This window comes from Sapajus apella, unplaced genomic scaffold (assembly GCF_009761245.1).
Source record: "Sapajus apella isolate SASKATOON/1434 unplaced genomic scaffold, GSC_monkey_1.0 scaffold184, whole genome shotgun sequence".
In the NCBI taxonomy this organism is placed as follows: Eukaryota; Metazoa; Chordata; class Mammalia; order Primates; family Cebidae; genus Sapajus; species Sapajus apella.
In genome coordinates, this window is record NW_022437124.1 from 372,218 (window position 1) to 399,135 (window position 26,918).

Genomic DNA, 26,918 nt, shown 5'->3' on the forward strand with positions numbered 1-26,918 from the left:
AAAGTTTTATTCAGGGAATTTCACATCAAGGTCACCTTAGTTCCTCTGAAGAGCTGGAGTCAAAATACATCTTCAAAAGATTCATCTTCAGGTTAGCCCTCCTTGACACAACTGATGCTTAATCCACAGTTATCAGCCCACAATTCTTTTATTTTGCCTTCTTTTATCTCCATTTCAATATGAATATACTGATGAAATTTTCAATATTCTTCACCAAGAATCTTTGGATATAATTTCTTTAACCACTTTACCCGGGGGTCATTTTAAAATTAGGTGTATCTGCCTGGTTCTCAATTTGACACACTGTCTCTCTAAACATGAATGAGTTCAAATCATATTTATTCCTAAGCTATCATACTCAAGTACACTACAAAGCAGTGGAATATGCCAAAAGTTAAGGTAAAACATTAAATTATTAGGTATTTCATACCTTTGGCTAGTTTTTGATCTCTGAGTGAAGATAACATACTCTATGTCCTGGCACTGTTCCTCGGAAACACAGGGATCACATATTTAATTTTAAATGTTCTAATAGCCACATTTTAAAAAGTTTAAAAAAAAACCTGAAATGTACTTTAATGATTTTAATCTAGTGTAATCAAAAATTATTTAAACAGGTTATCTAAGATTAAAATATTGAGTTTTTACTTTGTTTTTTTTAACTAAGTCTTTGAAATCTGGTGTGTATTTTACACTTAAAGCACATCTCAGTTTGGACTAGCCATATTTCAATGCTTAATAGCCACATATGGCTAGTGGCTATCATCTCGGACAGGACAGCGTTTATACTCTGGGAAGACACAAGCAAATACTTGCTCTGCAGCAGAACACAGATATTTTCCAAGAAAAGAATTTTTCTGACCTATTTCTGAAACCCAGAGAGTGTCTCTAATACTTTATATTTTATTGACTTTCCTATTGTAACTGCCCAGAGGGCTCTCCTTATCCACTGTCTGGACCTGGCTGAGTTATCAAGACAGGGCAATTGTGAGTAATTCACACGGAGCTGGCAGTATGGGAGACTAAAGTTTTATTATTACTCAAATCAGTCTCCTTGAGAATTTGGAAACCAAAGGTTTTTTTTTTTTGGTGTTGTTGTTGTTTGTTTTTGTTTGTTTTTTAGACAAAGTTTCACTCTTCTTGCCCAAGTTGGAGTGCAGTGGTGCCATCTGGGCTCACCTCAACCTCTGCCTCCCGGGTCGAACAGACTCTCCTGCCTCAGTCTCCCAAATAGTTGGGATTATAGGTGCGTGCCACCACATCCAGCTAATTTTGTATTTTTGGTAGAGAATGTGTTTCTCCATGTTGGTCAGGCTGTTCTTCAACTCCTGGCCTCAGGTGATCTACCCACCTCGGCCTCCCAAAGTGCTGGGATTACAGGCGTGAGCAACCGTGCCTAATGGGGACCAAAGTTTTTGCGGATAATTTGGTCAGAAGGAGACCAGTGAGTCAGAAGTGCTGGTTGGATCAGAGATGAAATCATAGGGAGTGTAAGCAGTCCTTGTGTTCTAAATCAGTTCCTGGGAGTGGTGGGGTGGGGGGACACAAGACCAGATAATCCAGTTTATCTATCTGGGTGATGTCAGCTGATCCATTCAGTCCAGGGTCTGCAAAATAGCTCAAGCATTGATCTTAGCTTTTAAAATAGTGATTTTATCCCCAGGAGCAATTTGAGGAGGTTTAGAGTCTTGTAGCCTCCAGCTGTATGACTCCTAAATCATAATTTATAATCTTGTGGCTAATTTGTTAGTCCTGCAAAAGCAGTCTGGTCGCCAGGCAGAAAGGGGATTTGTTTTTCAAAGGGCTGCAATCATTTTTGTTTCGAAGCTAAACTGAGTTCCTCCCAAAGTTAGTTAATCCCAAGCTCAGGAATCAATGAGGACAGCTTAAAGGTAAGAAGCAAGATGGAGTTGGTTAGATCAGATCACTGTAATAATTTTCTCAGGGTTTTTGTAAAGGCAGTTTCACTATCCACTTCACCTCACATCAGGCCTCTGACTAGAGGATTCCAACAAAACTTAGGCCAGGCCACCACCATGTCTCCCTGTCCACCCTGAAGCAGTCCAATTTCTGAAACAAAGGAAACTATATATGATAGTATAAAACTATATATGCGAAGGAAATTATCTATGATAATCCATTCTAAGGTTATCTTATTGATTAGAAGATATTAAAGTATGGGTTGACACTGCCTGGCAATATCTGCTGGTAGTATGAATTTGGTCAGTTCCCGAGACTGTAATTCCTGAGACTGAGCCTCCATTTCTGCAATGGAGATAGTAAGACAATTTGCATTACAGTGCTGAAGAATCTGACATAAATGGTAAATAAAAAAATAAAAAGAATTTTACATAATAATTCAGATCAACCACTTCACGTGGTACTTGACCCCTGGAAAACTCAGTACTTCTAATTCATAGGGTCCTCCTGCAGAGATGTATTTGAATAGAGTCTTAGGATGATGAGGAAGGCCACATATAATTTGAAAAAGCATGGCCAGTGATCTGAGTCAGATTTATCATGAAACTAATGAAACTCAAGTGTCTGGAACTGTACTTCCAACGTGCTCAGAGGGACCCTACAAATGTGTTACTTTCTCTCTCTTTTTGAAATCAGTGTTAGCATATTTTAATCACAGATGGTTATGACTATTATTTATTTCAACTCAATCCTTCTTTCTGTTAAAATTCACCATTGTCTGATTATGTTGGAATGCTGATGAAAATATTTGAAATTTGACTAAGAGAAAAAATTCAGCTGAAGATGTATGTAGTATGGGGATAATAAGTTTATGTGATTTGCATATGTGTTCATGTGTGGTTCATTCCTTACTGGTTAACATGATGTAAGAATGGCTTCAAGGAATGTTCCTACTGCTCACTGGAGGAACTCACCTAAATTCCTGGCAAGATGCAGGTCTAGATAACATGTTATGACGTCTAAGTATTCAAAACACCTTCCCAGCACTGAATGTGAGTATCTAGGGGAGGGTACAAATGTATGGAGCCAGAAGCTTGTCTGGAAATAATTCTTACAAAGTTTACAACTTATATGTGAAAGGAGGTTGACAGAGGATTTTCCAAATTTGAAAACAATCCTAAAAACTTACTTGACATTATCAATATGTTTTGAAATTGAAACTCTTCTAAGTTATCAGGAGAATAAATTATCATCAGCTACTCTGGAGGAACAATGGAATTCTCTTTCTGTTACCTATAGACAATATTACAAATAATTTCGATCTGAAGATGGAATCAGTATTTAGTCAAAACTACAGGAAAATACACATTGTAGTGTCACATTCAGGAGTTAATAAAACATGCTATTTTCAGAAATTTGTGATGGTCATGTGCTTTTACAAAATTGGAATTTGATTTTTTAAATTATAAATTAAGATTTATTGTCTACACTACTTTTGCACTTTTAGTTTTATATTATAGTTTTTAATGGTTAAGAAGTTGTAAAAGCTTTGAGCACCAGGAAACCTTGATCTATCCCATCAGTTAAATATACTAATATTTGGAAATTTTAAGAAATTAGCATTTAAATAAATTTTCAAATATTAAGACTACATGGATAAAAGAGTTTTGCGGTTCCTTACCCTTCATTATCTCAAGGCCCCCAGATTTTAAGCAATAGCTGCATAATCTTTGGTTGATTATAGGCAAATCTTGTATATTTGTTATATAAACCTATTTAGTGTACTTCGGGCAGTGTGTACTGAGGCCTCCGCCTGAGCTGACTCCACTTCCAGCATACCAATTCCAATACTGGATGTTGGAGTCAGACGTTAATGTTGTGGGACTTTAGAAAACTATATGAACTTTGACCTGATGACTTAATGATACTGTAATCAGACCTAAAACTGTCAGGTGAATTAAAAGCAGTGATGGCACTACCAGGAGCCTGTTTTATTCAAAACGTTTGTGTACACAAACCTGAGACAAGACACCTAATATTTAACAAGGTAAGTCTTGAATCAATTGTTTTGTATAAATACGACCCTTCCAAATGCAAAGGCTGTAGGTAAATTTGCCTGCAGTGTTACTGAAAACTTCTGTAGTTTTCTCTAATACACCTTTAAAGCCTTATCATATTCTGCGCATTGAGATGGACAACCGAATTGGTTACAACTGTTTAAGTGAAATTTTAAGTGGCTCTGAAAAGAGCCTTTTCAATTAGATGGAAATGGGCAGATTTACGCCCTTTCCCCACGGATGCGACGTGCCAATTGGATGTCTTTGGGCATGATAGTGACGCGTTTAGCGTGAATAGCACACAGGTTGGTGTCTTCGAAGAGCCCCACAAGGTAGGCCTCGCAGGCCTCCTGCAGCGCCATCACCGCAGAGCTCTGGAAGCGCAGGTCGGTCTTGAAATCCTGGGCGATTTCTCTCACGAGGCGCTGGAACGGCAGCTTCCGGATTAGTAGCTCGGTGGACTTCTGGTAGCGGCGAATTTCGCGCAGAGCGACGGTGCCAGGCCGGTAACGATGCGGCTTCTTCACTCCGCCGGTGGCAGGAGCGCTCTTGCGGGCCGCCTTGGTGGCCAGCTGCTTACGTGGCGCTTTGCCGCCAGTGGACTTCCGAGCTGTCTGCTTCGTACGAGCCATTTGCAACGTAAACGGGCTCAAAAATGCAGTAATAGGAGATGAAACGGCCTTTAAATAGCGTTAGAAACATTCTGATTGGTCCTGTGATATTTCAAAAGTCCCGCGCGATAAAATCATTGGCTGAAGAGTGGCCCTCACTGATTGGCTCATTGCTAGACAATCTTATTGGATGAATTGTCCACAGCCCGTCTGGTCCTTTTTCAGTTATCTGAAGCGATATTATCTTAAATTCTAGTTCATCCAGTACCTAAAAACAGTGTGCATAACAAAGCATCTAAGGATTGTTAAAATGTAAATTCTGACTCGGTAAGTTTGAGTCGGACTTGAAATTCTGCATTTCTGACCGTCTCGCAAGTTATCAATGCTGGTGAATAGTCACTACCAGAAACGTTTATTGACTCGTTTGAAAATGCTTGAATTCAGAGAATGAAAAGTCTACGTTACTTAGTTACTAGCCAACAGCAAGTGTCCTTGCCCTTTGTTATCTAAGTCCAAGTCACATTCCCACCCTGCCTGTTCTCAAATTGTCTTTTGGTTTGCTCTGAGTTTCACTTTGTATACTCTACAGTGTAGTTTCTTATGGTATTATTTTCTCGAAACTTTTTAATACCAGTAGTCTGGGGACGGTGGCTCACGCCTGTAATCCCAATATTTTTGGAGGGCCATGGAACAATGGGAGGAGTTCAAGACAACCCTGACATGGTGAAACCCCGTCTCAAATAAAAATACAAAATTTAGCTGGGCGTGATAGCAGGCGCCTATAATCCTAGCTACCCAATGAGGCTGAGGCATGAGAATTGCCTCCGAGAGGCGGAAATTGCAGAGCCGATTTCTTGCCGCTTCACTCCAGCCTGGGTGACGGAACAAAACAGTCTCAAAATAAACCAAACGAAACCAAACCCAAAAAATACCAAGTAAGATACCATCCTTTTTCGTGAAACTGCGGATGGCTCTGAAAAAAATCCGTTTCAAGTGTAAGGTACGTTTTCTGGTTTGAGATAACTTTACTTGCCCTCATCCTTGGTAGCTGTTTTTTGGAGCAACAGCACGGCCTGAAAATTGGCCAGGACACAGCCCTGAGTGATAATGACCCTGCCCAGCAGCTTGTTAAGCTGCCGGTCCCTGCAGATGGCCACCTGCAGGTAGCGCGTGGTGATGCGGGTCTGGTTTTCACGTACGGCGTTGCCCGCCAGCTCCAGGATCTCGGCGGCCAGGTACTCCAGGTACACCGGCGCGCCGGCTCCAACCCGCTACGAGGAATTGCCCTTTCGAAAAAGACGACGGACTCTCCCCTACTGGAAACTGCAAGCTCGCTGGCGAGAAACAAGTCGCTGCTTTAGCTCAAGTTTTGTCTCCCTGTTTCCCACGTACAGACATAGCAACCTTTGCAAACAGTACAAAACTGTGAAAAACAAGCAAAATAATGTTAGCTCCTGAACAAATCCTTTTATACAAAGTGGAAGGCTGCAATAGGAAGCTATCCTATTGGTCAGTTATGTTCGTTTCAGTGTCCGTTAGAAAAAGAGTACGTAATTTCCGTATTTGCATAAACCCCACCCCTCTGTGAAATTGCTTCTTATGTCCAATCAGAAGTGACAAGTCTTAAACCATCATTTGAATTTCAGGACTATAAATATGTGGGCTCTGAACCATTCTCTCTACTACTCTGTCCTGGAGCGTGCTGTTAGCTTTTCTCTTCTGCTTAAGAAAAGCAATGCCTGAACCCTCTAAATCTGCTCCAGCTCCTAAAAAGGGCTCTAAGAAAGCCATCACTAAGGCGCAGAAGAAGGATGGTAAGAAGCGTAAGCGCAGCCGCAAGGAGAGCTACTCCATCTATGTATACAAGGTGCTGAAGCAGGTCCACCCCGACACCGGCATCTCATCCAAGGCTATGGGCATCATGAACTCCTTCGTCAACGACATCTTCGAGCGCATCGCCGGCGAGGCTTCCCGCCTGGCGCATTACAACAAGCGCTCGACCATCACCTCCAGGGAGATCCAGACGGCCGTGCGCCTGCTGCTGCCCGGAGAACTGGCCAAGCACGCCGTGTCCGAGGGCACTAAGGCGGTCACCAAGTACACCAGCTCCAAATAAGTGCTTGTGTAGGCACTTCCAAATTCAAAGGCTCTTTTCAGAGCCACCTACTTTGTCGAAAAGAGAGCTATAACCATAACCCCTGTTGGAGTGGTGCTACTGCTGTTCTGTTTCAGTTCTACAGGATCAACTGGAAAGTTGGCGAAGGCAAGTTGTAGGGCCAAGGTTAAATTGGACAGGGTCAGGCACGGAGGCACAATCCTTTAACCCCAGCACTTGAGGTCAAGAGTTTGAAACCAGCCTGACCAACATGGTAAAACTCCGTCTCTACTAAAAACAACGAACGTTAGCCAGGCGTGATGGCGTACGCCTGTAATCCCAGCCACTCGGGAGGCTGAGGCAGGAGAATCGCTTAAACCCAGGAGGCGGAGATTGCAGTAAACCGAGATCGAGCTACTGCACTCTAGTCTGGGAAAGAGACACTTGGAGGGTCCTTCGGCTTTAAGGAATACGCACCCCGAATAAGGCTTTATCTTCATTTAACAAACTTTGTTTACCCTTGGTAAGCCTTCGGGTAGACTAATTCCTTTCATACGGTCACTGCTCCCTGCCTGTACTAGCACAGGAAACTAATTTCCTTCCTGAATAAGGAAGCAGATAATGGAATTCAGGGTACAGTGTTTCTGTGGAGGTCATTAGTCGTTAACCCCTTGTGAGATACCGGGGAGGGGGACAGAAAAGTCTAAGCGATAAGAGAGCATATTCTCCTGCAGCTTGCCTTCGCTGTAAATTCTTAATCGAAGTCTGATTTCCCGGCCTCCTGTATGGGGTATATTTCCAGCTCTACAAAATGAAATTGTAGTGGTTTTCCGTTATTATTGTTTTTTTGTTTGCTTATTTTGAGACAGAGTCTCGCTCTCTGTTCAGGCTGGAGTGCAGTGGTGCGCTCGGCTCATTGCACCCTCTGCCTCCCGGATTCAAGCGATTCTCCTTCCTCAGTCTCCGGAGTAGCTGGGACTACAGGCTCGCGCAAACACGCCCAGCTAAATTTTTAGCAGAGAAAGGGTTTCACCATGTTGGCCAGGCTGGTCTCCATCTCCTGACCTCGTGATCCGCCCACCTTGGCCTCCCAAAGTGCTGAGATTACAGGCGTGAGCCACCGCGCCCGGCCCTTCCCTTATAATTGTTTATCAATGACAACAGCTTATGTAGTGTGCGTATTTCATGCATCCCAGAAATCAAGATTTCCATTTCCTAGGCCGCTTAACTTTCAAATTTCCAGCTCTGCGAGAGACAAAGGGGTTTAAATTTTGTGCGCTTCCACATCTGGCGCCACTGCAAATCTTACTAGGAGGGCCCTACTTGGAGAGGGAAACTTTTTTCGAGGAATCTGGGATGCCAAAAACAATACAGCTACAAAAAGGTAGGAAGGGCACTGGTTGAGGAGGAGGAGTCAATGGGCCACCCCTGAGTCTGGAGCTTGGGGAAGAAATGGAAGAAGAAAAGACACCTGTTGACTGCTCACTAAGTAGGAGTGGGTGGGGGAATCAGAGGGGAGTATTCTGAGGGAATTTATGGGCGTTATATGTAGGTAACATTCAGCAGTGTCTTTGGATGAAGAAATAAAGAAATAAATGAAGAAATAAAGTTTCTCAAACAGTTTTTGTTTTTGTTTTGAGACAGGATCTTGCTGTTGCCCAGGTGCCGTCATAGCTCACTGTAGTCTCGACTTCCTCAGCTCAACCGATCCTCTTACCTCAGTCCCTTGAGTAGCAGGAACTATAGAAACGCGCTGCCACATCTGGTTAATTTTTTCACCTTTTGTGGAGACAAAGGGTCTTCCTATGTTGCCCAGGCTGCTCTTGAGCTACTGGACTCAAACTATCCTCCGGCCTTGGCCTCCCAAAGTGCTGGGATGACAGGAATGAGTCACGACGCCCGGCCCAGGTTTAATTTTTAAGAATGTTTTAGGGCCAGGCGCGGTGACTCACACCTGTAATCCCAGCACTTTGGGAGGCTGGGGGTGGGGGTGGGAGAACGTGGATCACAAGGTCAGGAGTTCAAGACCAGCCTGGCCAACCCTGTGAAATCCCGTCTGAAGTACAAAAAAATACAAAAATTACCTTGGCTTGGTAGTAGGCGCTTGCAATCCCAGCTACTTGTGAGGCTGAAGCAGAGAACTGCTTAAACCCTGCAGGCAGACGTTGCAGAGAGCCGAGATCATGTCACTGCACTCCAGCCTGGGCTACAGAGCGAGACTCCATCTCAAAAAAAGATAATGTTTTAAAACAGTTTCTCAGCCGAGCGTGGTGCAGCTTATGCTTGTAATCCCTGCACTTTAGGAGGCCAAGGTGGGAGGATTACTTGAGCCTAGGAGTCCAAGAGCAGTCTAGGCTACTAAGTGAGACCTTGTCTCCACAAAAAAATTTAAATGTTAACCCAGGTGTGGTGGCACATTTCTGTAGTTCCAGCTACTAGGGAGACTGAGGTGGGAGGATCACTTGAGCCTGAAAGGCAGAGATTGCAGCGAGCTGTGATGCCGCCACTGCACTCCAGCCTGGGTGAGGAGCTAGACCCTGTCTCAAAAAAAAAAAAAAAAAAATCTGGATGTCACACAGACTCTCAGTGAACAACTGTATGTGAAGCACTTCCCATCCTAGTACTGTATATGCAAACTATCGTTGTGAAAGAGACGCTGGCTTTAAAATCAATGATTTTTTTTTTAATTACAAAACAAACACCTTCGCCCAAAATATTAATAAGAAATTGAGACTGCATTTTAAGAAACTGATATTTAGGATCTTTCCCTGGAGAAGTGAGACCTGATAATATTAGGATTTTCAAAATGAACTTTTGAGCTAGGTGTGGTGCCTCACGTCTGTAAATCCCAGCACTTTGGGAGGCTGAGGCAGGTGGATCTCTTGAGCTCAGCAGTTCAAGACCAGCCTGGGAAACAGGGTGAAAATCCTGTCTCTACAAAAAGATACTAAAAATTAGCTGGGCGTGGCGGTGTAGGCCTATAGTTCCAGCTACTAAGGACGCCAAGGTGGGATAATCGGTTGAGCCTGGGAGGCAGAGGTTGCAGCAAGCCAGGACAGTGCCACTGCACTCCAGCCTGAGCAACAGAATGAGAAAAAACCACCCGCCCAAAAAAAACCCAGCATGACTCATTTAAAAAAAATAAATTTAAAAACTATGAACTTTTGAAGTCGCAATTGTTTTGTCATATGGTCTTTCATAAATTTTGTTGCCTGCCTGCTTTCTTCCTTTGTTACAGAACTCCAACACTTACCCAAAGGTAGCTGTTGGGTCAGGATTTCTGCACTGCAGTCCCTTCTATGGCTGCCAGAAATATGTTTAAGGAAAGAAGTCTCAATCCAGACCCCAAGAGAGGGTTCTTGGATCTCGCCCAAGAAAGAGTTCAGGGCCTGTCTGCAATGCAACGTAAAAACAAGTTTACTAAGAAAGTGAAGTGGTGAAAGGACAGCTACTCCATAGATAGAGTAGGACGTTCCAGAAAGCAAGAGGAGGAAGGCATCCACCCTCGGCGCAATGCCTGTGTGTGTGCGGAGATGTGCTCTGCTGCAAGGGTTTGTGATAAAGGATTCATTTTCTTGGTTATTATATTTTGCAAGAATCGACATTATTATCTTTAAACAAAATTAGGAATGCCTTTGTTCTCCAGATATCAGGATATCTGGACACTCCCAAGTCTGGGTCTGTTTAGTAAACATTATTAATTTGTTCCCTTAACCATAAACATCTAGAGGCAAAGAATGCCTGACTTTCTGGGAATGCAGCCCAGCAAGGCCCAGCCTCGTTTACCTAACCCCACCAAAAATGGAGTCGCTCTTGCTGGAATACCTCTGACACCCTTCTCCTTTTTTTCTTCTTTCTTTCCTTCCTTCCTTTTCTCTTTGAAATAAGAAATCAAGACTACTTGGCGTTTCATCTAAAACAGTACCTATAAATGACAACCAAAAACAGAAACCCAGGTTTCTAAACTCAAAGCTAGGATGTTTTGCTGTCTCCGCTAATACTCGGCTGATCTTTAATTAGTGAATAGGTACTTTTCTTTAACAAAATCAGATTCCTGGACTCCATGGGGAGAGAAAATAAGACAGAAATGCTCATAAACCTTCTCAGCTGATTCTGAGGAGGGCTCCAACTTTCAACACAGCAAGACTGGGGGCAAGTCCATCACCCTGAGTAAAGCGAGAAGGGTTTATACAACCCTTCCCTAATAAACTCCAACTTTTTCCCCAGAGCTGCAGTCTCTGGGTTAGAAAGCAAAAGACAGAAAAGTAACCTGTACTTTTCCCCAGTTCTCCATATAGTCACGGAAAGATTTATTTTTTCCTCCCCACTCAACAAAGGAGAAAGATCTGAAAACAGAAAGATGAATTTGTAAAGACAGGAAGAAAAGTAGCTATCGTTGGCTAAATTCTGGACAAATGGAACTATATGGAAGGGTCTTGGGAGAATTTTAATTTGAAAATAGGTTAACTGAGACTTAGTGAAAAATAAAGGCCCACGAGGAGACAGATAACAGAAGGCCCAGCAACTGTTCATAATTTGGGAAAGAAAGGAGACAGGAGATAAGGAATATAAGAATACGATGTCACAGACATCTCAGTTCTGCCTTCAGCATCTGTTAGCTGTATTTGATATGTTTTTCTTGGTCTTTCATATCCATTAAATGATATATATGTTTAAATGAAGTGTTTTTTTAACTTCCTGGAAAAATATTTCCTGCCCATTATTTTAAAATCATAATAACTACTAAAATACTTTTTTTTTTTTTTTCTTTGAGACGGAGTTTCGCTCTTGTTACCCAGGCTGGAGTGCAATGGCGCGATCTCGGCTCACCGCAACCTCCGCCTCCTGGGTTCAGGCAATTCTCCTGCCTCAGCCTCCTGAGTAGCTGGGATTACAGGCACGCGCCACCATGCCCAGCTAATTTTTTGTAGTTTTAGTAGAGACGGGGTTTCACCATGTTGACCAGGATGGTCTCGATCTCTTGACCTCGTGATCCACCCGCCTCGGCCTCCCACAGTGCTGGGATTACAGGCGTGAGCCACCACTAAAATACTTTTAAATAAATATTTTGTTGGGGTTCAGCACATACAAAGCCAAAATATGACACCCTCACACCTGAGAAGCAGGAAGGTCATTCTCACCCTCCTCTTACCCTTCTTCCCTGAAGCAGGCCATAAAAACTGAAATAAGAATTCTCTGACCTTGTCCTGAAGCAGGTCATAAGAACTTCATGTCAGAGATGCCCCCTGTATATATGAAGGAAAGAAATGACCTCTGAAGACATAGGGATACAAAGAAGAATCTGAACAAAGAGGCCTTGCTATGTCTTCATCAGTTTATTGCCATTAGACCATATGCCTATCCTCAATCATATTAATCCACAACTATGCACTTCACCAAACTTACCATAAAAATACAAAGATTTCCCTCTCCTTCAAGTTTTCCGTTATTTTTTCTTTCTTTTTTTTTTTTTTTAAGACAGAATCTCTGTCACCAGGCTGGAGTGCAGTGGCACGTTCTCGGCTCACTGCAACCTCCACCTCCCGGATTCAAATGATTCTCCTGCTTCAGCCTCCCTAGTAGCTGGGACTACAGGCATGCACCACCATGCCCAGCTAATTTTTGTATTTTTAGTAGAGACATGGTTTCACCATGTTGGTCAGAATGGTCTGGATCTCTTGACCTCATGATCCACCTGCCTCAGCCTCCCAAAGTGCTGCAATTACAGGCATGAGCTACTGCACCTGGCCTCAAGCTTTCATTCCTAAAGCGTCCCATGTAATAAAAAACATATATTAAATACATTTGTATGCTTTTCTTTTGTTAGTCTGTATTTTTTAATAGGGGCCTTAAGCATGAACTTACTGATGGGTGAGAAAAAAAAGAATTTTTTTTCCCCTGCAATATAAACATCAATTGTAATTTTATCATTCAGGACATTTTGGTGGCCAAGCTTACAGAAATTTTACCTTGTGCAAGTCTATTCAAACCAATATGTAAATCTTCTATAAGTGAGATTACATTTCACTTTTCTAGTATCAAAAGAGACTCTAATGATTATTTTTTTCCCCCTTCCTACATTGGCTCAGAAACAAAATGATTATTTTCATAACAGCATTTCATTTCGGGGAAGTAGGTAATTGCCCTTTATTGATTGATCTTATCTTTTTAAAAATTATGAGGCTGGGCAAGGTGGATCATGATTATAATCCCAGCATTTTGGGAGGCCAAGGAGGGTGGATCACCTGAGGTTGGGAGTTCGAGACCAGCCTGACCAACATGGAGAAACCCTGTCTCTACTAAAAATACAAAATTATCTGGGGTGTTAGCTCATGCCTGTAATCGCAGCTACTTGGGAGGCTGAGGCAGGAGAATTGCCTGAACCTGGGAGGTGGAGGTTGCGGTAAGCCAAGATCATGCCATTGCAATCCGGCCTGGGTAACAAGAGCAAAACTCCGTTTCAAAAGAATAAAAATAAAAATTATGAACCATGTTATCATGAAAATGCTTTTCAGTACTTCTATACACACAAGATTGCTGTAATGCCAAAAGCAGAGGTAGGAATCATGCATCAAATGCTATACATATTTAGGGTTTTCATATATGTTGCCAAGTTGCCTCCTCAAAGGCTCTTTACACTCTCCCCTGAAGGGTGTTGTTTCCTCACTTCCACAAATGCTCTTGAACATTGGGCGTGTTAGTCTGTTCAAATTTTAGACGTGAACAATTAAATCTCGTTTTTAAGACAATTATTATTTGAGACTGTACATTTTGATAATAACATTTCTTCTATTATGGTTTGATTACTCATGATTCTTGCCCATTTCCTTTTGGGATGTTGCCTTATGTACATTATTTTAAATAGATAGCTCCATGTATTGAAGATTACTGTATCTGAGGGCTTACAATATATCAATTACATTTTATACTTTTATATATATGTATATATATAAATATACATATTATATGTTTATATATATATATAAATGTATCAAATACATTTATACTTGTAAGTTCTTTACAAGTATAAATTCATTCAGTCATCACCAAAACTCAATGATGTATGAATACTATTACCATTGTTTAACAGATTAAAATAAGTAATATAGTCACTTATTGAGTTCTATACATTTGATAATTTTTTTGTTTCATTGTTCTATCAATTATTGGGGGATGAGTGTTGAAATCTCCAACTTTAAATCATGTGTGTGCCTAGTTCTCCTTTTGGTTCTATCAGTTTTTGCTACACATATTTTGCGGTTCTGTTATTCAGTGTATATATATTTAGAATTGCTTGGTTTTCGAGTTAGATTGACTCTGTTATCATTATGTAACATCTCGGTCTGTTCCCAGTAATTTGTTGTGCTCTGAAGTATTCTTATCTGATATATCATCCGAAAGACCACCAGGATGGCTAACTAGTAGAAAGGAGAGAATTCCTGGCAATACTAACTTGCAAGCCAGGAAGAGATGCTCCCAGAATATGCCAAAATTACTCTCCCTTTGGGGAGAGAAAGAGCAGGTTGGGTATTTTTATGCCTCATAGGGCCTGTATCAAGCAAAAGAGTCATACATATTCAGCAGGTTTGGGGGGACAGCTAGCTATATATAATTATGAGGGGTGCTGAGTGCATTTACAATACATAAACACATGTGTAACATACCTCCCATGTTCACTTTGAGGTGGGGTTTTAGGTTAAAATGAGCTGGAATTTAGCTCTTTTATTTTATTTATTTATTTATTTTTGAGACGGAGTTTTGCTCTTGTTACCCAGGCTGGAGTGCAATGGCGCCATCTCGACTCACCGCAACCTCCGCCTCCTGGGTTCAGGCAATTCTCCTGCCTCAGCCTCCCGAGTAGCTGGGATTACAGGCACACGCCACCATGCCCAGCTAATTTTTGTATTTTTAGTACAGACAGGGTTTCACCATGTTGACCAGGATGGTCTAGATCTCTTGGCCTCGTGATCCAACCGCCTCGGCCTCCCAAAGTGCTGGGATTATAGGCGTGAGCTACCGCACCCGGCCTGGAATTTAGCTCTTTACATCAACTATAGGAATAAAGGTCACAGCTGCCTCTACAAGCTGGCTGAAACTGGCTTAAGGTCTACAGTTACTTGTAAGAAAAGAATGTGTATCAAGTAGGTCCTCTGTTCAATCAGAGTTGTAGTGACCTGGACTATAAATCAGAGTTACAAGAGCGTCTGATAGCTCCTATAGTTAAGGAATTTAGCAAGTGTAGTTTTTTGTAGTCTTTGGAATTTAAGAATTTGCCGTGCTAGGCAGGCCGTGAACCCTCAACCAGTAGGTAACTTTCTTTCTTTAATCTTAGAGTCTTAATTGGTATAGGAGCACCTATTTTGGTCTCTCAGATCACAGGTATTAATACTGATACTCTTGCAGTTTTTGCCTTATGTTTATATGGTATATTGTTTTTCAACTTTTAATTTCAACCTGCATTATGTTTATATTTGAAGTGAGATTTGTGCAGTGTACAGTTGGGGTCTTCATTATTACCCACTGGACCAAACTGTCTTTTTAATTCATGTATTTACATTATACACATCAGTGCAATTATTGATATATTAGGGCTTAAATTCATGAAGGGTAATGTGGGGGACATAGGCTCTTGGCCCACTAAATGTTTGTCAGAAATCACTGACAAGGCACATTGATTAATAGGTGAAAGGTGGGCCAGGTGTAGTGGCTTATGCCTGTAATCCTAGCACTTTGGGAGGCCGAGGCAGGTGCATCACAAGGTCAGGAGATGAAGCTCATCCTGGCTAACACAGTGAAACCCCATCTCTATTAAAATACCAAAAATTAGTCAGGCATGGTGGCACGCCCCAGTATTCCCAGCTACTCAAAAGGCTGAGGCAGGAGAATTGCTTGAACCTGGGAGGCAGAGGTTGCAGTGAGCCCAAATGGTGCCACTGCACAACAGCCTGGGTGACAGAGTGAGACTGTCTCACACACACAAAAAAAGTAGGTGAAAAGGCATACAAACTTATTCAATGTATATACGTGGGAGCCTTCAGAATTAATTACCTAACTTCCAAATGAATTACAGATGCTTATGAAGTCAAAGAAAGAATTAGGGCTTAGATTCTGGTAAAACAGGTTATGGGAGGCAGAAGAGGTTTGGCTTGCAAAGGTGTCCTTGTTATGTAGGTAAAGCCTCCCTCAGAGAGAATAGAGGGTAAATGTTCCTTTTGAGATTTTTAAGTGTTAAATTCTCCATCTCTATAGATCTGGGAAAGGCATAGAAAGGAGGGGAGGAGAAGCTGCATGAAAGGAGATTATCTACAGATGTAAATTTTTCCCATTTAAGACAGCTTTGCAACCCATTTCTGCCTGATGGACAAGCAGCAGCCATTTCAAAATATGTCAAAGAAATATATTTTGTGGTAAAATATTTTTATTTCCTTTAGACTGACTGGTGGATTTATAAGAAGTGGAAGAGACACCTGAGCTGACACACACAGTCTTGCTGTCTCAGTATGCTATGATGTAGTAAGAAGGTCCTCACCAGATACTAATGCCATGCCATTTGCTTCCCAGGTTTGAGAACAGTAGGAAATAAATTTCTTTTCTTTAGAAGTTTGCCAGTCTGTGGTATTCTGTTACAATATCACAAAATGGAAAAAGTAACTATATTATGAAAACCTTGAATGACTGATCCCTTCTACGTCACACACAAATACAGGCCACATTTAGAACACTGTTGGAGGCTCCACTGTCCAATAGAAATATACGACAACTTATATATGTAATTTTAAATTTTCAATAACTTCAATAGTATATTTTAACTTTTATAATCAAAATATAATGTATATTCAATATGAATAAATATTAGTGAGATGTTTTACACTCTTTCTTCATACTAAGTTATATGGTTTGTATATTCATCCCCTCTAATGCTTATGTTGAAATGTAATCTCCAATGTTGGAAGTGAAGCCTGGTGAAAGATATTTAGATAATGAGGGTGAATCCTTCATGAATGGATTGGTGCTCTCTTCATGGTCATGAGCAGGTTCTTACTTTGAGTTCACAAGAGATCTGGTTGTTTAAAGGAGTGTGGCACCTCCGCCCTCTCTCACTCAGCTCTCACCATATGATATGCCTGCTCCTCTTCACATTCCGCTGTGACTGGAAGTTTCCTGAGGCCTTGCCAGTAGCAGATGCCTGCACCACACCCCTCATACAGCCTGCAGAACTGTGAGCCAAAAAATTACTTTTCTTTATAAATTACTCAGTCTCAGGGATTCCTTCATAGTAATGCAAGAACAAACTAACACATTAAGACTATTTCATACTTATAGAATAGCTCAATCTGAAGTACTCTTTTTCAACTTCTCAGTAGCTACTTGTAGCTAGTGGGCACTGGTTTGGAGAGTGTTGAATGGTGAATTGTATTATGCAAATAATCGATTTTTTTTAAGTTCTTTTTGCAAACTATGAGGCATCAGATTGTCTTTCTTTCACTTCTCCTGGAAGTGGAGTTGCTATTGGTAAACAACTTATTTTCCTTTTATATTTATAAGGAATAAATAACCCCCAATATCTCCTTCCCCAATATCTGCCTTTTGTATGTTATTCAAAGGCAAGTGCCCAGAATTTACCGGTTTTGAGGCACTTACCGAAAGGATTCCCATCAAGTCATTTTCCAATAGCACATATCAGGCACTTGTAGCTTTGCTTCATTCAAGGTAACTTGGATGAGGTGAACCGTTTTACTCCTTCACAGCCCAATGGAGTATACATTACTGATATTGTGACTGCATGTACTCCTGCTTTCTAGCCTGAGTTTTTAAAGCTACCCTTAATCATGGTTTCAGTTTTATCTAGCCCTGTACATAACGAGGGCACTTTCCAGAATGAGCTACAATTTGTTCCGGAAGTGAGAATTGCTATACCTTCTGATCCTTGGTTCCTGACATTTTCTGGACTTCCCATCCATCCAGCATTTTATTGAAGTATTTATTCTTCCTACTTGGCTGGCTTCTTCACTGCTTTCAGGTGTGAATTCCAATGACATTCTTCTGATGAAGCTTTCCCTCCTTATCCCTATTCTTGTTTCTTATCCTCTTTCTTTTTCTCCATAGCACTCATCACTTATCTCCACATTTTTACTGTGTATTCACCTTATTGTGCACCTCCCCCTACAAGAAAAGCAGCACCCTAGGGAAACAGGTTGTTGTCTGCTGTTTCACTGCTGTGCTTCCTGCACCTAGAACACTGTCTGGCACTTAGCAGGTTTTCAGTAAATATATGCTGAACTAATGCGGGATGCACATCTCCCTCCTGAACTCCTTCTAATTTACAGTGATCAATATTCTTTTCTATGTGCTTTTGTATTATTTATTGCTCAAAACCTTGAATTTGTATGCAGAATGTGCACTGCTATTTAATCTTTAGGTATCCAAGTCCTCCCTTCTCAGAGTATAAACTCTTTAGGGCAGTATCTAACTTGTTAACATCTCCATCATGAGTCTTGCACCTTTTTAAAGAAAATGAGCCAGTGGCTACTGATATTTACTGCTATTGTTGACGGCGAAGATCATTATAATTTTGAAAAGGGAGGTTGAATATTGAGGGGGAAAATATCACCAGAGTCAGAAGACTTGGGAAAATGCAAAAAAATTTTTAAAAATGAGTGCTTGTAGTCTCCTGACAGTTTGTCTGAATCAAATCGATTATTCTGTGACAGCGTTGGCTTAGGAGCAGATTTTCTGTTTTTAATTTTTATTTTTTGCCCTTCTCCTGATTGTAAGGAACAGATTTTCTTTCGTTTTTTTTTTTTTTTTTTTTTTTGAGATGGAATTTCGCTCTAGCCCAGGCTGGAATGCTGGAATGCAGAGGCACAATCTCGGCTCACTGCAATCTCTGCCTCTAGGGTTCAAGCGATTCTCCTGCCTCAGTCTCCGGAGTAGCTGGCATTACAGGCACCCACCACTACGCCCGGCTAATTTTTTGTATTTCTAGTAGAGACCGGGGTTTCACCATGTTGGCCAGACTGATTATGAACTCCTGACTTCAAGTGATCTGCCTGCCTCAGAATCCCAAAGTGTTGGTATTAAAGGCGTGAGCTACTGCGCCCAGCCAGGAGCAGATTTTCTTACATCCATGGCTCTTTTTGCCTCTGCCATCCTGTTTGAGTGTAAGTAGACCAAAGATAGAAGTAGTAGATACCTCAGAAATTCCTGGAATAAGTAATCCACCTTCATCCAGACCCCATCTGCTCCTGTTTCACGGAATATAAAAGGAAAACAGCAAGATTTCTCTACTCAATTCTGCCTGATTTTAGGTTCCTCAACAAGAGAGCCAGGTAATGACTGTAATAATACTGTCCGGGCCAAGGGAAAACTTCCCCTTTGCCCTCCCAAGTTTCATTGAAAATTACTGTCAAAACATGGATTAATTGGAGAAAAGGTGTATACATTTATTGCATCACAACTTTACAGAAGCTTTTAGAATGAAGACTGAAAAACACAGGGGCAATTGCCCATTTTTATGCCTAGGTTCAACAATATAAACAGCTGTATAGGATATGATCTAATGCGAACAGACTGAGTGGGGAAGCCCTGCAAGGCTTGTCTGTCAAGATTCTTCTTGACCTCTCAGTGCAGCATTCTTTCCTTCTTGTTAAGGGACAAGACCCTCTTTGAGAATGGGGGGGAGGGTCTTATGACCTACAGGCAAACAAGGTAGGTTAGACTGATATTTTTAGGTTTTATAGCTGGCTCTGGGGAAAAGAAGTTCTGGTTTGTATGGCCCACCCTGAGGAGGAATCCTAGTTTCTATGGTTAGCCTCTGGGGAGAATGGGACTTAGGAATGCAGAAGTTCAGAGAAACACTTTTATGATAATAATCCCATTTTGAGTATTTCTGCGTTATGAAATGTTTCTTCCGTCATTCCCTGAAAGATTCCAGACTCCTCATTCAGTGTTACAAGAGTTCAGGAAATGCAACTCTAAAATATGCCACTTTGGTATGCTGATGTGAACAGACAGCACCTAGGAAACAGTAGGAAACAGTACATTCAGGGACGGGCTTTCTGTGAATTCTTATCATCAAAAATTTCAACATGTAGGCAGAATTTCAAGAAGGAATTTAGTTGTCAAGAATCACTTTCCTAGACAATATCATTAACCAGAGAAGATGAACTGTATCACGAGACAGGAAACTGGAGGTTAACACCATCTAGACATTTTGTCACGGCTGTCACCTATTCTTTGAAACACCCATTTATTTTTCTCCCAAATCATACATTTTCCCCGGCTTTCCTACATCCCCCTTCTCTCTCCCTTATGAAGAGAGCTTATAAACTTCTGCAATTCACTGGGATTTGGAGTATTGGCTTTTCTTCCCTCCCACCCCCACCCCAACCCCCATCCCACCCTTTTTATTCCAGTCTCCTTGCTCTGTCTCTCAAGTTGGAGTGCCATGGATCTCTTAGCTCGCTGCAACCTTCACTTCTCAGGTTCAAGGGATCCTACTCTGCAGTAGCTGGAACTACAGGCGCGCACCACCAAGGCCGACTCTCCACCACCCCCCGGCCATTTTGGTATTTTAGTGGAGACAGGGTTTCTCCATGTTGTCCACGCTGGTCTCGAACGCCTGACCAGCCACCCACGGCCTCCCGAAGTGCTGGGATTACGGGTAAGAGCCACCACGCCCGGTTTGAAGGACTTGTTAAATATTATCTATTTAGAAATTGGAGTCCACTCCTTTCCAAAACCATGAGTCACACTCCCGGAAAACTACGAGCGGCTAAAAGTCAAAATAGCCAGTACAAAACTTCCATAAAAAGGTATTTTAAGAAAATCCCAATTGGGTCAATTATTAGTATTCCAGTCTAAGTCTCGTCAAGCCAGACTCGTCATTGGGTCAGACATATAAACCTTTCACCAGATGGAAGAATGACATGCAAATGAAGGATGCAGATTCTGATTTCCCATTGGGTATTTGACATTAGCCAATGGAAGCATTCCTCACAAGCTACCTCCAGTCAGTATAAATACTTCTCTGCCTTCCCTCGTAAGGTATTCTCATTACATTTTTTTGTGGAGGATCTTCTTTTTTCGCCGAGGAAACCATGTCTGGACGCGGCAAGCAGGGCGGCAAAGCCCGAGCCAAGGCCAAGACCCGCTCTTCTCGCGCTGGTCTCCAGTTCCCCGTGGGCCGCGTGCACCGCCTGCTCCGCAAGGGCAACTACTCTGAGCGGGTCGGGGCCGGCGCGCCGGTCTACCTGGCGGCGGTGCTGGAGTACCTGACCGCCGAGATCCTGGAGCTGGCGGGCAACGCGGCCCGCGACAACAAGAAGACCCGCATCATCCCGCGCCACCTGCAGCTGGCCATCCGCAACGACGAGGAGCTCAACAAGCTCTTAGGACGCGTGACCATCGCGCAGGGCGGCGTCCTGCCCAACATCCAGGCAGTGCTGCTGCCCAAGAAGACCGAGAGCCACCACAAGGCCAAGGGAAAGTGAAACATTAACGCTCCAAGCACTGCTGTTTCTCTGAGCAGACCAAATCTGCCTAACAACAAAGGCTCTTTTCAGAGCCACCTACGACTTCCGTTAAACGAGCTGTTGTGCTTTGGATTAGGCTGCCCGTACAGATGTTTTTGAGGTAAAATAAGGTCCTATAACGTTGTAATTTCCACTGCAGAAATCTGGCTCCCTAGAAACCTTCAGGAGATCTAGGTAGGTGGGAGAAAAGCCACGCAGCACGCAAAACATTACACATAGGGGATGATTCTCGCTAACCTTCACACCAAGCATTTAACTACATTTTGGAGAAAGAAAATTATACCCTTGAGTGTACTCCTAAATTAGTGTTTCTGATGAAAGTGTTAAAACCCCCATGCCCCATATGAGAAAACGTCATAAAATTCTCTGCAGCAATTGAGAGAATACACATTACCACTGAACGTTTTAGCATGTATTTACCAAAATGAGCTTTTTTCCGGTTTGGGGGGTGCTTTGTTTTGAGATGGTCTCCCCCTGTCTCAAGCTGGAGTGTAGTGGCGTGATAATAGCTCACTGTAACCTCGAACTCGAGCTCGAGATCCTCAGCCATCAGAGTAGCTGGGATTACAGGCGTGAGCCGCCACGCCCGGCTAAGAGAATTTTTCTAATTGCCCACACTACTCATGCCACACCCAGAAAAATCTATCATTTTAAATAAAGCTCATATGCAGATTTCTTGACGCCTCCAATATTCTTTGATTTCTTTTCTTCTTTAACTAGAAAATATTGGAGGTTTCCGCGTTGCTTTCTGTGGTGGCAAATTTTAAGACTAGAAAGCATTTTCAGTTCAAGACTTTTGTCCACAGTGGATCTAGCAGCTCAGGGGTTAACAAAATGACGTCAGAGCAGTTACAGTTATGGGCAGGACATTGAATTCTTTCTTCAACCTGAAAGCCTCTCTTAATCTGCAACCAGGCACAGAGATGGACCAATCCAAGAAAGGCGCGGGGATTTTTGAATTTTCTTGTGGCCAATAGTTGGTGTTCTGATGCTATAAAAGAAGAGTAGCTCTTTTTCCTTCACAGACGTCTCTGAAGGTGGGCTTTTCTCTCTGATTATTTTTTCGATTTTTTGTTATGGCTCGTACAAAACAGACTGCTCGCAAGTCTACTGGCGGCAAAGCGCCGCGCAAGCAGTTAGCTACCAAGGCAGCCCGCAAGAGCGCTCCGGCCACCGGCGGCGTGAAGAAGCCGCACCGCTACCGGCCCGGCACCGTGGCCCTGCGCGAGATCCGCCGCTACCAGAAGTCCACCGAGCTGCTGATCAGAAAGCTGCCTTTTCAGCGGCTGGTGCGCGAGATCGCGCAGGACTTCAAGACCGACCTGCGCTTCCAGAGCTCCGCGGTGATGGCGCTGCAGGAGGCCTGCGAGGCCTACCTGGTGGGGCTCTTTGAGGACACCAACCTGTGCGCCATCCACGCCAAGCGGGTGACTATCATGCCCAAGGACATCCAGCTCGCTCGTCGCATTCGAGGAGAGAGAGCGTAAATGTAAAACTAACTTTTGATCAGTCTAAAACCCAAAGGCTCTTTTCAGAGCCACCCAATTATTCCAACGGAAGTAGCTGTGATAACTGTCTTTTATCGTTAACGAAAATACGGTTGTGTGCTCAGCATCCTTGGAAGGATTTTCTCTGCCTAATACATAGCCCTCTAGGTTTTCATTATATGTTGTATGTATATACGTATTTAAAACGTTGGCTGATCACATTAACCTGCAATTCTGGTGCAATATGTGAGGCAGGGATCTAACTGCTCTCCCCTTTTATCCATAGCTAGCTACTAACTTTTTGTCTTTCACTGTTGACCCAGCATACATTTTACAAACCAACTTTAGAACAACCACATCCTGTCAAACATTAAAACTATTAATTCCAAACTCTTTGCCTCACATTCTTTTTTACACGTAATATTTTTTCTTGGCCCACATCTAGAATGTGAATTGATATACCATGCTAAAATCAGCTGGCCAACTGTCAACAAACCACACACAAAAAAGATTACATTTGAATTTCATCATTTATTTAAATTCATGTGTGTCCCAGGTTTTAATAAAGCAGTTTTTGGTTTACCAAATATTTGCATTTAAAAAAACATGAAAATGAATGTATTTGTGTGTTTCACATTTCATTTTTCTTGATTCTGTACAAGCGACCCTACCTGGCATAGACACTTGTTATCCACAGACAGGGTATGTTAGAGATGCCAGTGGATCGGGTCTATGCCAAGGTGACTGCCCCCAAGCCCTGGGCCCAGCTCAAGGTCAAGTATTTTGTTTTTTCCACTTATAGGTGTGCTGAGTCTGATGTACAGTGCTTGAATTTTTTCTTTACATTTTCTTTATAAGAAAAAATAGGTGTTGGCGGTACAGGGTCTGACGAATAGCATAAAAGAATAAAGTGACATTACTATGTAAGGATAAGATGGACCCCTCCCCCACTTACATTCTTTGCCCCCTCCTCAACAGAACAAGGATTCTGCTATAACTCTTCATTTATAGGTAATATTTAAAAATTAAAGAATGGATGAAATTCTCATTTGTGAAAGAAAATTTATTGAGCATTTTATATTGGGGAGTAGTGCAACAAACATTTTAATATCATTGCATTAAGAATCTATTGTTTTGTATTAGAGGAGTAGTTAAGGTGAGATTGAAGATGAGAAGGGGGTGTTTGCAGAATATGCCACCCAAAAATAGGCCACTGGGGCATGAGAATTCTTTTGAGCTAAAGGCACTTCAAAAATGGCCAACTCAAGAAGCAATTCTTCTAATATTACCTTTTCTTTCTAAAAACAGGAGATACAAATTTCAATGTGAAAAATGCTCTCCATGTACCAGGAGAAAAGAAATATTCTTCAGCAGAATCATAGATGAGATAATTCTGCACAAACACAGCAGGGAGTCATAGCTGAGAGACTGCTATTTACAAACCTTGTTAAAATAATGCTATTTTCCTTTAATCTACCCATATGGTTTAATTACTTTCCCACAATTGCCTCTCTTTAACTTAATGTGAAAGCATTTAATTTTTGTCGTTTCTTTGGGTCTTCACTTTCTTACAAGCGTTTACCTGTCCCATAAAATTTATATGAAATAAATTTGTATGTTTTTGTTCTGTTAAGCTGTTTTATGGCAAATTAATTCTCAGGTCCAGTTGGAGAACATAACAGAGTAGAGGTAAAGGCCTCCCTACAACAGGGATTTTTGTTTGCCTTAAATGCTGATTGTTCCTACCACAAAGTGAATATTATACTATAGGCTGAAGTTTACAGCTAATGCTGTTGGGAGTGTAAAAGCAGTTTTGGTTTGTTAGATTTGGGTGAAAAGGCTAAGATTCTCAGAGTAAGAAGTCAAGTTCAGTTTGTATTTTTCAGGCTTAAAAATATAGCAGTAGCCATTCCAGTTCTTCCAATAGAAATTATTTACAAGTGTTTTCAGGAAATTTAAAACAACTGTTTATGGAGATTTGAACTGCACTCCATGCTTGGCTACGGGAAGGCACAAAGGCTGCTATTGTTACCCACCTTGGAAAAGAGAACAAAGGAATGTTTTTGGACGATTTTAACATGTCACATATGAAAAAACAGAATCTGTCAACACCTTGTAAGTTATTACAGGCTGTAATTTTTAAAAACAGTCCCTACTAAGACATACATATTTGCTGCTAGCAACATAGTGTTGGGAGTAAACACCCTAAAATGAGAGTTCAAGGCAATATCCCAACGTCTGGGCAGATTGTTTAAGTAGTAACATCTAAATTTAAAACATGTGTAATATCTCTTTTCCAGTCTCTGTTCTCATGACTTGTTCACATTAGGTAATTAAAAGTCCCCTGAGTATCATCATTAACACCAGTTTTTGATGAAAAAACTGGTGTTTTACAGAGGAAGGCATGGTGGCAATGTTACATAGCTAATAATCAGCCTCTTCTGAAACAGTACAGTGTGAAGGGACAGCAAAACTCCGCCCCCATCCTCTTAGGGCTCTGGCTGAACCAGCAAATGAAACTAATATAAAATAGATTAAGAGAAGGAAGGTATATGCATTTATTTAACACAAGTTTTACGAGGCACAGGTGCTCTCATAAACAAATGAAGGCCCAAAAATGCAGTTAGTTGTTTGTATAATGAATTGGACAAAGAACAGTACACTGCGAAGAATCGCTAAAGCAAAGGGATTTAGGCTAGGATATATAACTGGGTAGAGAAGCGGCCAGGAAAGGCTCGTTTAGCAAAGTTTGTACAGAATTATCTTGGCTTCAGCCTCCCATCCTTAAGAAGAGGATCTTTAAAGCATAGTGAGAACATCTTTTATATGAGAATTTCACCTACTGCTTTTAAGAAACAAAAGGCCAGCTCTCAAGAAAACAGAAGGCCGAGCGATCTTTTCACACCTGCCCTTTTCTTCATTTCCTTTCATTTAAATAGTCAATATATCTTCAAGCACTTGAAGGACTTAAAAAGTTTACCACTTTGGCATATTAATGAAAGCCCCTAATATAAACCCTTATTAAAATTCACACTCGACGGTATAATAGCTTTAGATTCCAACAGTAGCGTTGTAAATGGCAAGGGAAAACGCTAAAGGGATTAAAAAGTGAAACTATTGTATCGCTCACAGTCCTTAGGTCAGTCCCTGAGAGGGGCGGAGCAAAGGGTGAGGCAGCAACGCCTCCTTACCCTCGCTACCTCTTTCAGTTCTCAATAAGGTCCGATGGTAGCAAATAAATGCTCCTGGCGTGCTTTGTTTTCGCATTGTCTCTCTTCGGCCTAGAATCGCTAAAGCATGTCTGGTCGTGGCAAAGGCGGCAAAGGCTTGGGTAAAGGAGGCGCCAAGCGTCACCGTAAAGTGCTACGAGATAATATCCAAGGCATTACCAAGCCTGCTATCCGACGCCTGGCCAGGCGTGGCGGGGTGAAGCGAATCTCGGGTTTAATTTACGAGGAGACTCGCGGGGTACTCAAGGTCTTCCTGGAGAACGTGATCCGAGATGCGGTGACCTACACGGAGCACGCCAAGAGAAAGACTGTCACTGCCATGGATGTGGTTTACGCGCTGAAGCGTCAGGGCCGCACTCTGTATGGCTTCGGCGGTTAATCTTTTTTGTTTTTCTTCCCAATGGCCCTTTTCAGGGCCGCCCACTCCCTCTCAAAAAGAGCTGTGACTGTAATGTTTGAGATCTACGTTTTGGCTTTCTCAGCCACTCTGTACCTAGCGTGCACCACTTATATAGGCCAGTTGGGAAACACCAGGTTCTTAAGTCTGAGTGGCTGCTCAAGGAGTCGGATTTCCCAGGCTACTGGGGTTTCCTCCAGCGGAGGAGAATCTAAAGGGTGTGGACCCCTGGCATCTTGCATATTAGTGGTCTATATTGTCCTACGTTTCCTGTAAGTGAACTATTAACTTTAATGCTACGCATTTGACACACAAAAAAGCTTTGCCGTATAGCGCCAGTCCAATAAATTGTTCAGCTTTTTAGTTGTACAAATACTTAAAAACTTATTTTTAAAAGAGCTTGGGTGCCAGGCGCCTGCAAGTGGGTAGGTCGATTAAAATAGAAGTCAGTTGTTTCCCAGGCATATCTGACTTCAGCAACATCAGCTAAGGTCTGCACTTTTAGCCTCCCTGGTAACACCTGCCCTCCTTAACACCCCCCCCCCCGCACCTGCTCTCCTTAACCCCCACCACCTGCCCCCCTTAAC

The 26,918-nt window shown here is 42.1% G+C and overlaps 4 protein-coding genes and 1 pseudogene across 5 annotated transcripts; 4 read left to right on the forward strand and 1 right to left on the reverse strand.

Moving 5' to 3' along the window:
- The first annotated feature begins 680 nt into the window (after positions 1 to 680).
- On the forward strand, positions 681 to 26,489 carry LOC116543203 (histone H4). 2 transcript variants are annotated; one of them, XM_032268617.1, is made up of 3 exons: positions 681 to 684; positions 15,161 to 15,175; positions 26,001 to 26,489. In XM_032268617.1, the coding sequence occupies exon 3, from the start codon at positions 26,002 to 26,004 to the stop codon at positions 26,311 to 26,313; it is 312 nt and encodes a 103-aa protein (XP_032124508.1). In that variant the 5' UTR covers positions 681 to 684; positions 15,161 to 15,175; position 26,001; the 3' UTR covers positions 26,314 to 26,489. The 2 variants fall into 2 exon arrangements, with proteins under 2 accessions (XP_032124508.1, XP_032124507.1); XM_032268616.1 differs by lacking the exons at positions 681 to 684; positions 15,161 to 15,175 and adding exons at positions 2,676 to 2,680; positions 13,553 to 13,558 and having other exon boundaries at positions 26,001 to 26,488.
- On the reverse strand, positions 5,340 to 6,125 carry LOC116543202 (annotated as a pseudogene).
- On the forward strand, positions 6,242 to 6,780 carry LOC116543201 (histone H2B type 1-B). Its single transcript, XM_032268615.1, has one exon. It carries the CDS (start codon positions 6,324 to 6,326, stop codon positions 6,702 to 6,704), a length of 381 nt encoding a protein of 126 aa, XP_032124506.1. The 5' UTR covers positions 6,242 to 6,323; the 3' UTR covers positions 6,705 to 6,780.
- Positions 20,738 to 21,256, forward strand: LOC116543196 (histone H2A type 1-B/E). The gene has a single exon (XM_032268607.1). The coding sequence runs from the start codon at positions 20,783 to 20,785 to the stop codon at positions 21,173 to 21,175; it is 393 nt and encodes a 130-aa protein (XP_032124498.1). The 5' UTR covers positions 20,738 to 20,782; the 3' UTR covers positions 21,176 to 21,256.
- LOC116543191 (histone H3.1) lies at positions 22,226 to 23,291 on the forward strand. The gene has a single exon (XM_032268599.1). The coding sequence runs from the start codon at positions 22,294 to 22,296 to the stop codon at positions 22,702 to 22,704; it is 411 nt and encodes a 136-aa protein (XP_032124490.1). The 5' UTR covers positions 22,226 to 22,293; the 3' UTR covers positions 22,705 to 23,291.
- Positions 26,490 to 26,918: the final 429 nt, after the last annotated feature.

Coding starts and splice junctions, on each gene's coding strand:
- LOC116543196 (XM_032268607.1), top strand. CDS start 20,783: ATGTCTGGACGCGGCAAGCAGGGCGGCAAAGCCCGAGCCAAGGCCAAG.
- LOC116543191 (XM_032268599.1), top strand. CDS start 22,294: ATGGCTCGTACAAAACAGACTGCTCGCAAGTCTACTGGCGGCAAAGCG.
- LOC116543203 (XM_032268617.1), top strand. CDS start 26,002: ATGTCTGGTCGTGGCAAAGGCGGCAAAGGCTTGGGTAAAGGAGGCGCC.
- LOC116543201 (XM_032268615.1), top strand. CDS start 6,324: ATGCCTGAACCCTCTAAATCTGCTCCAGCTCCTAAAAAGGGCTCTAAG.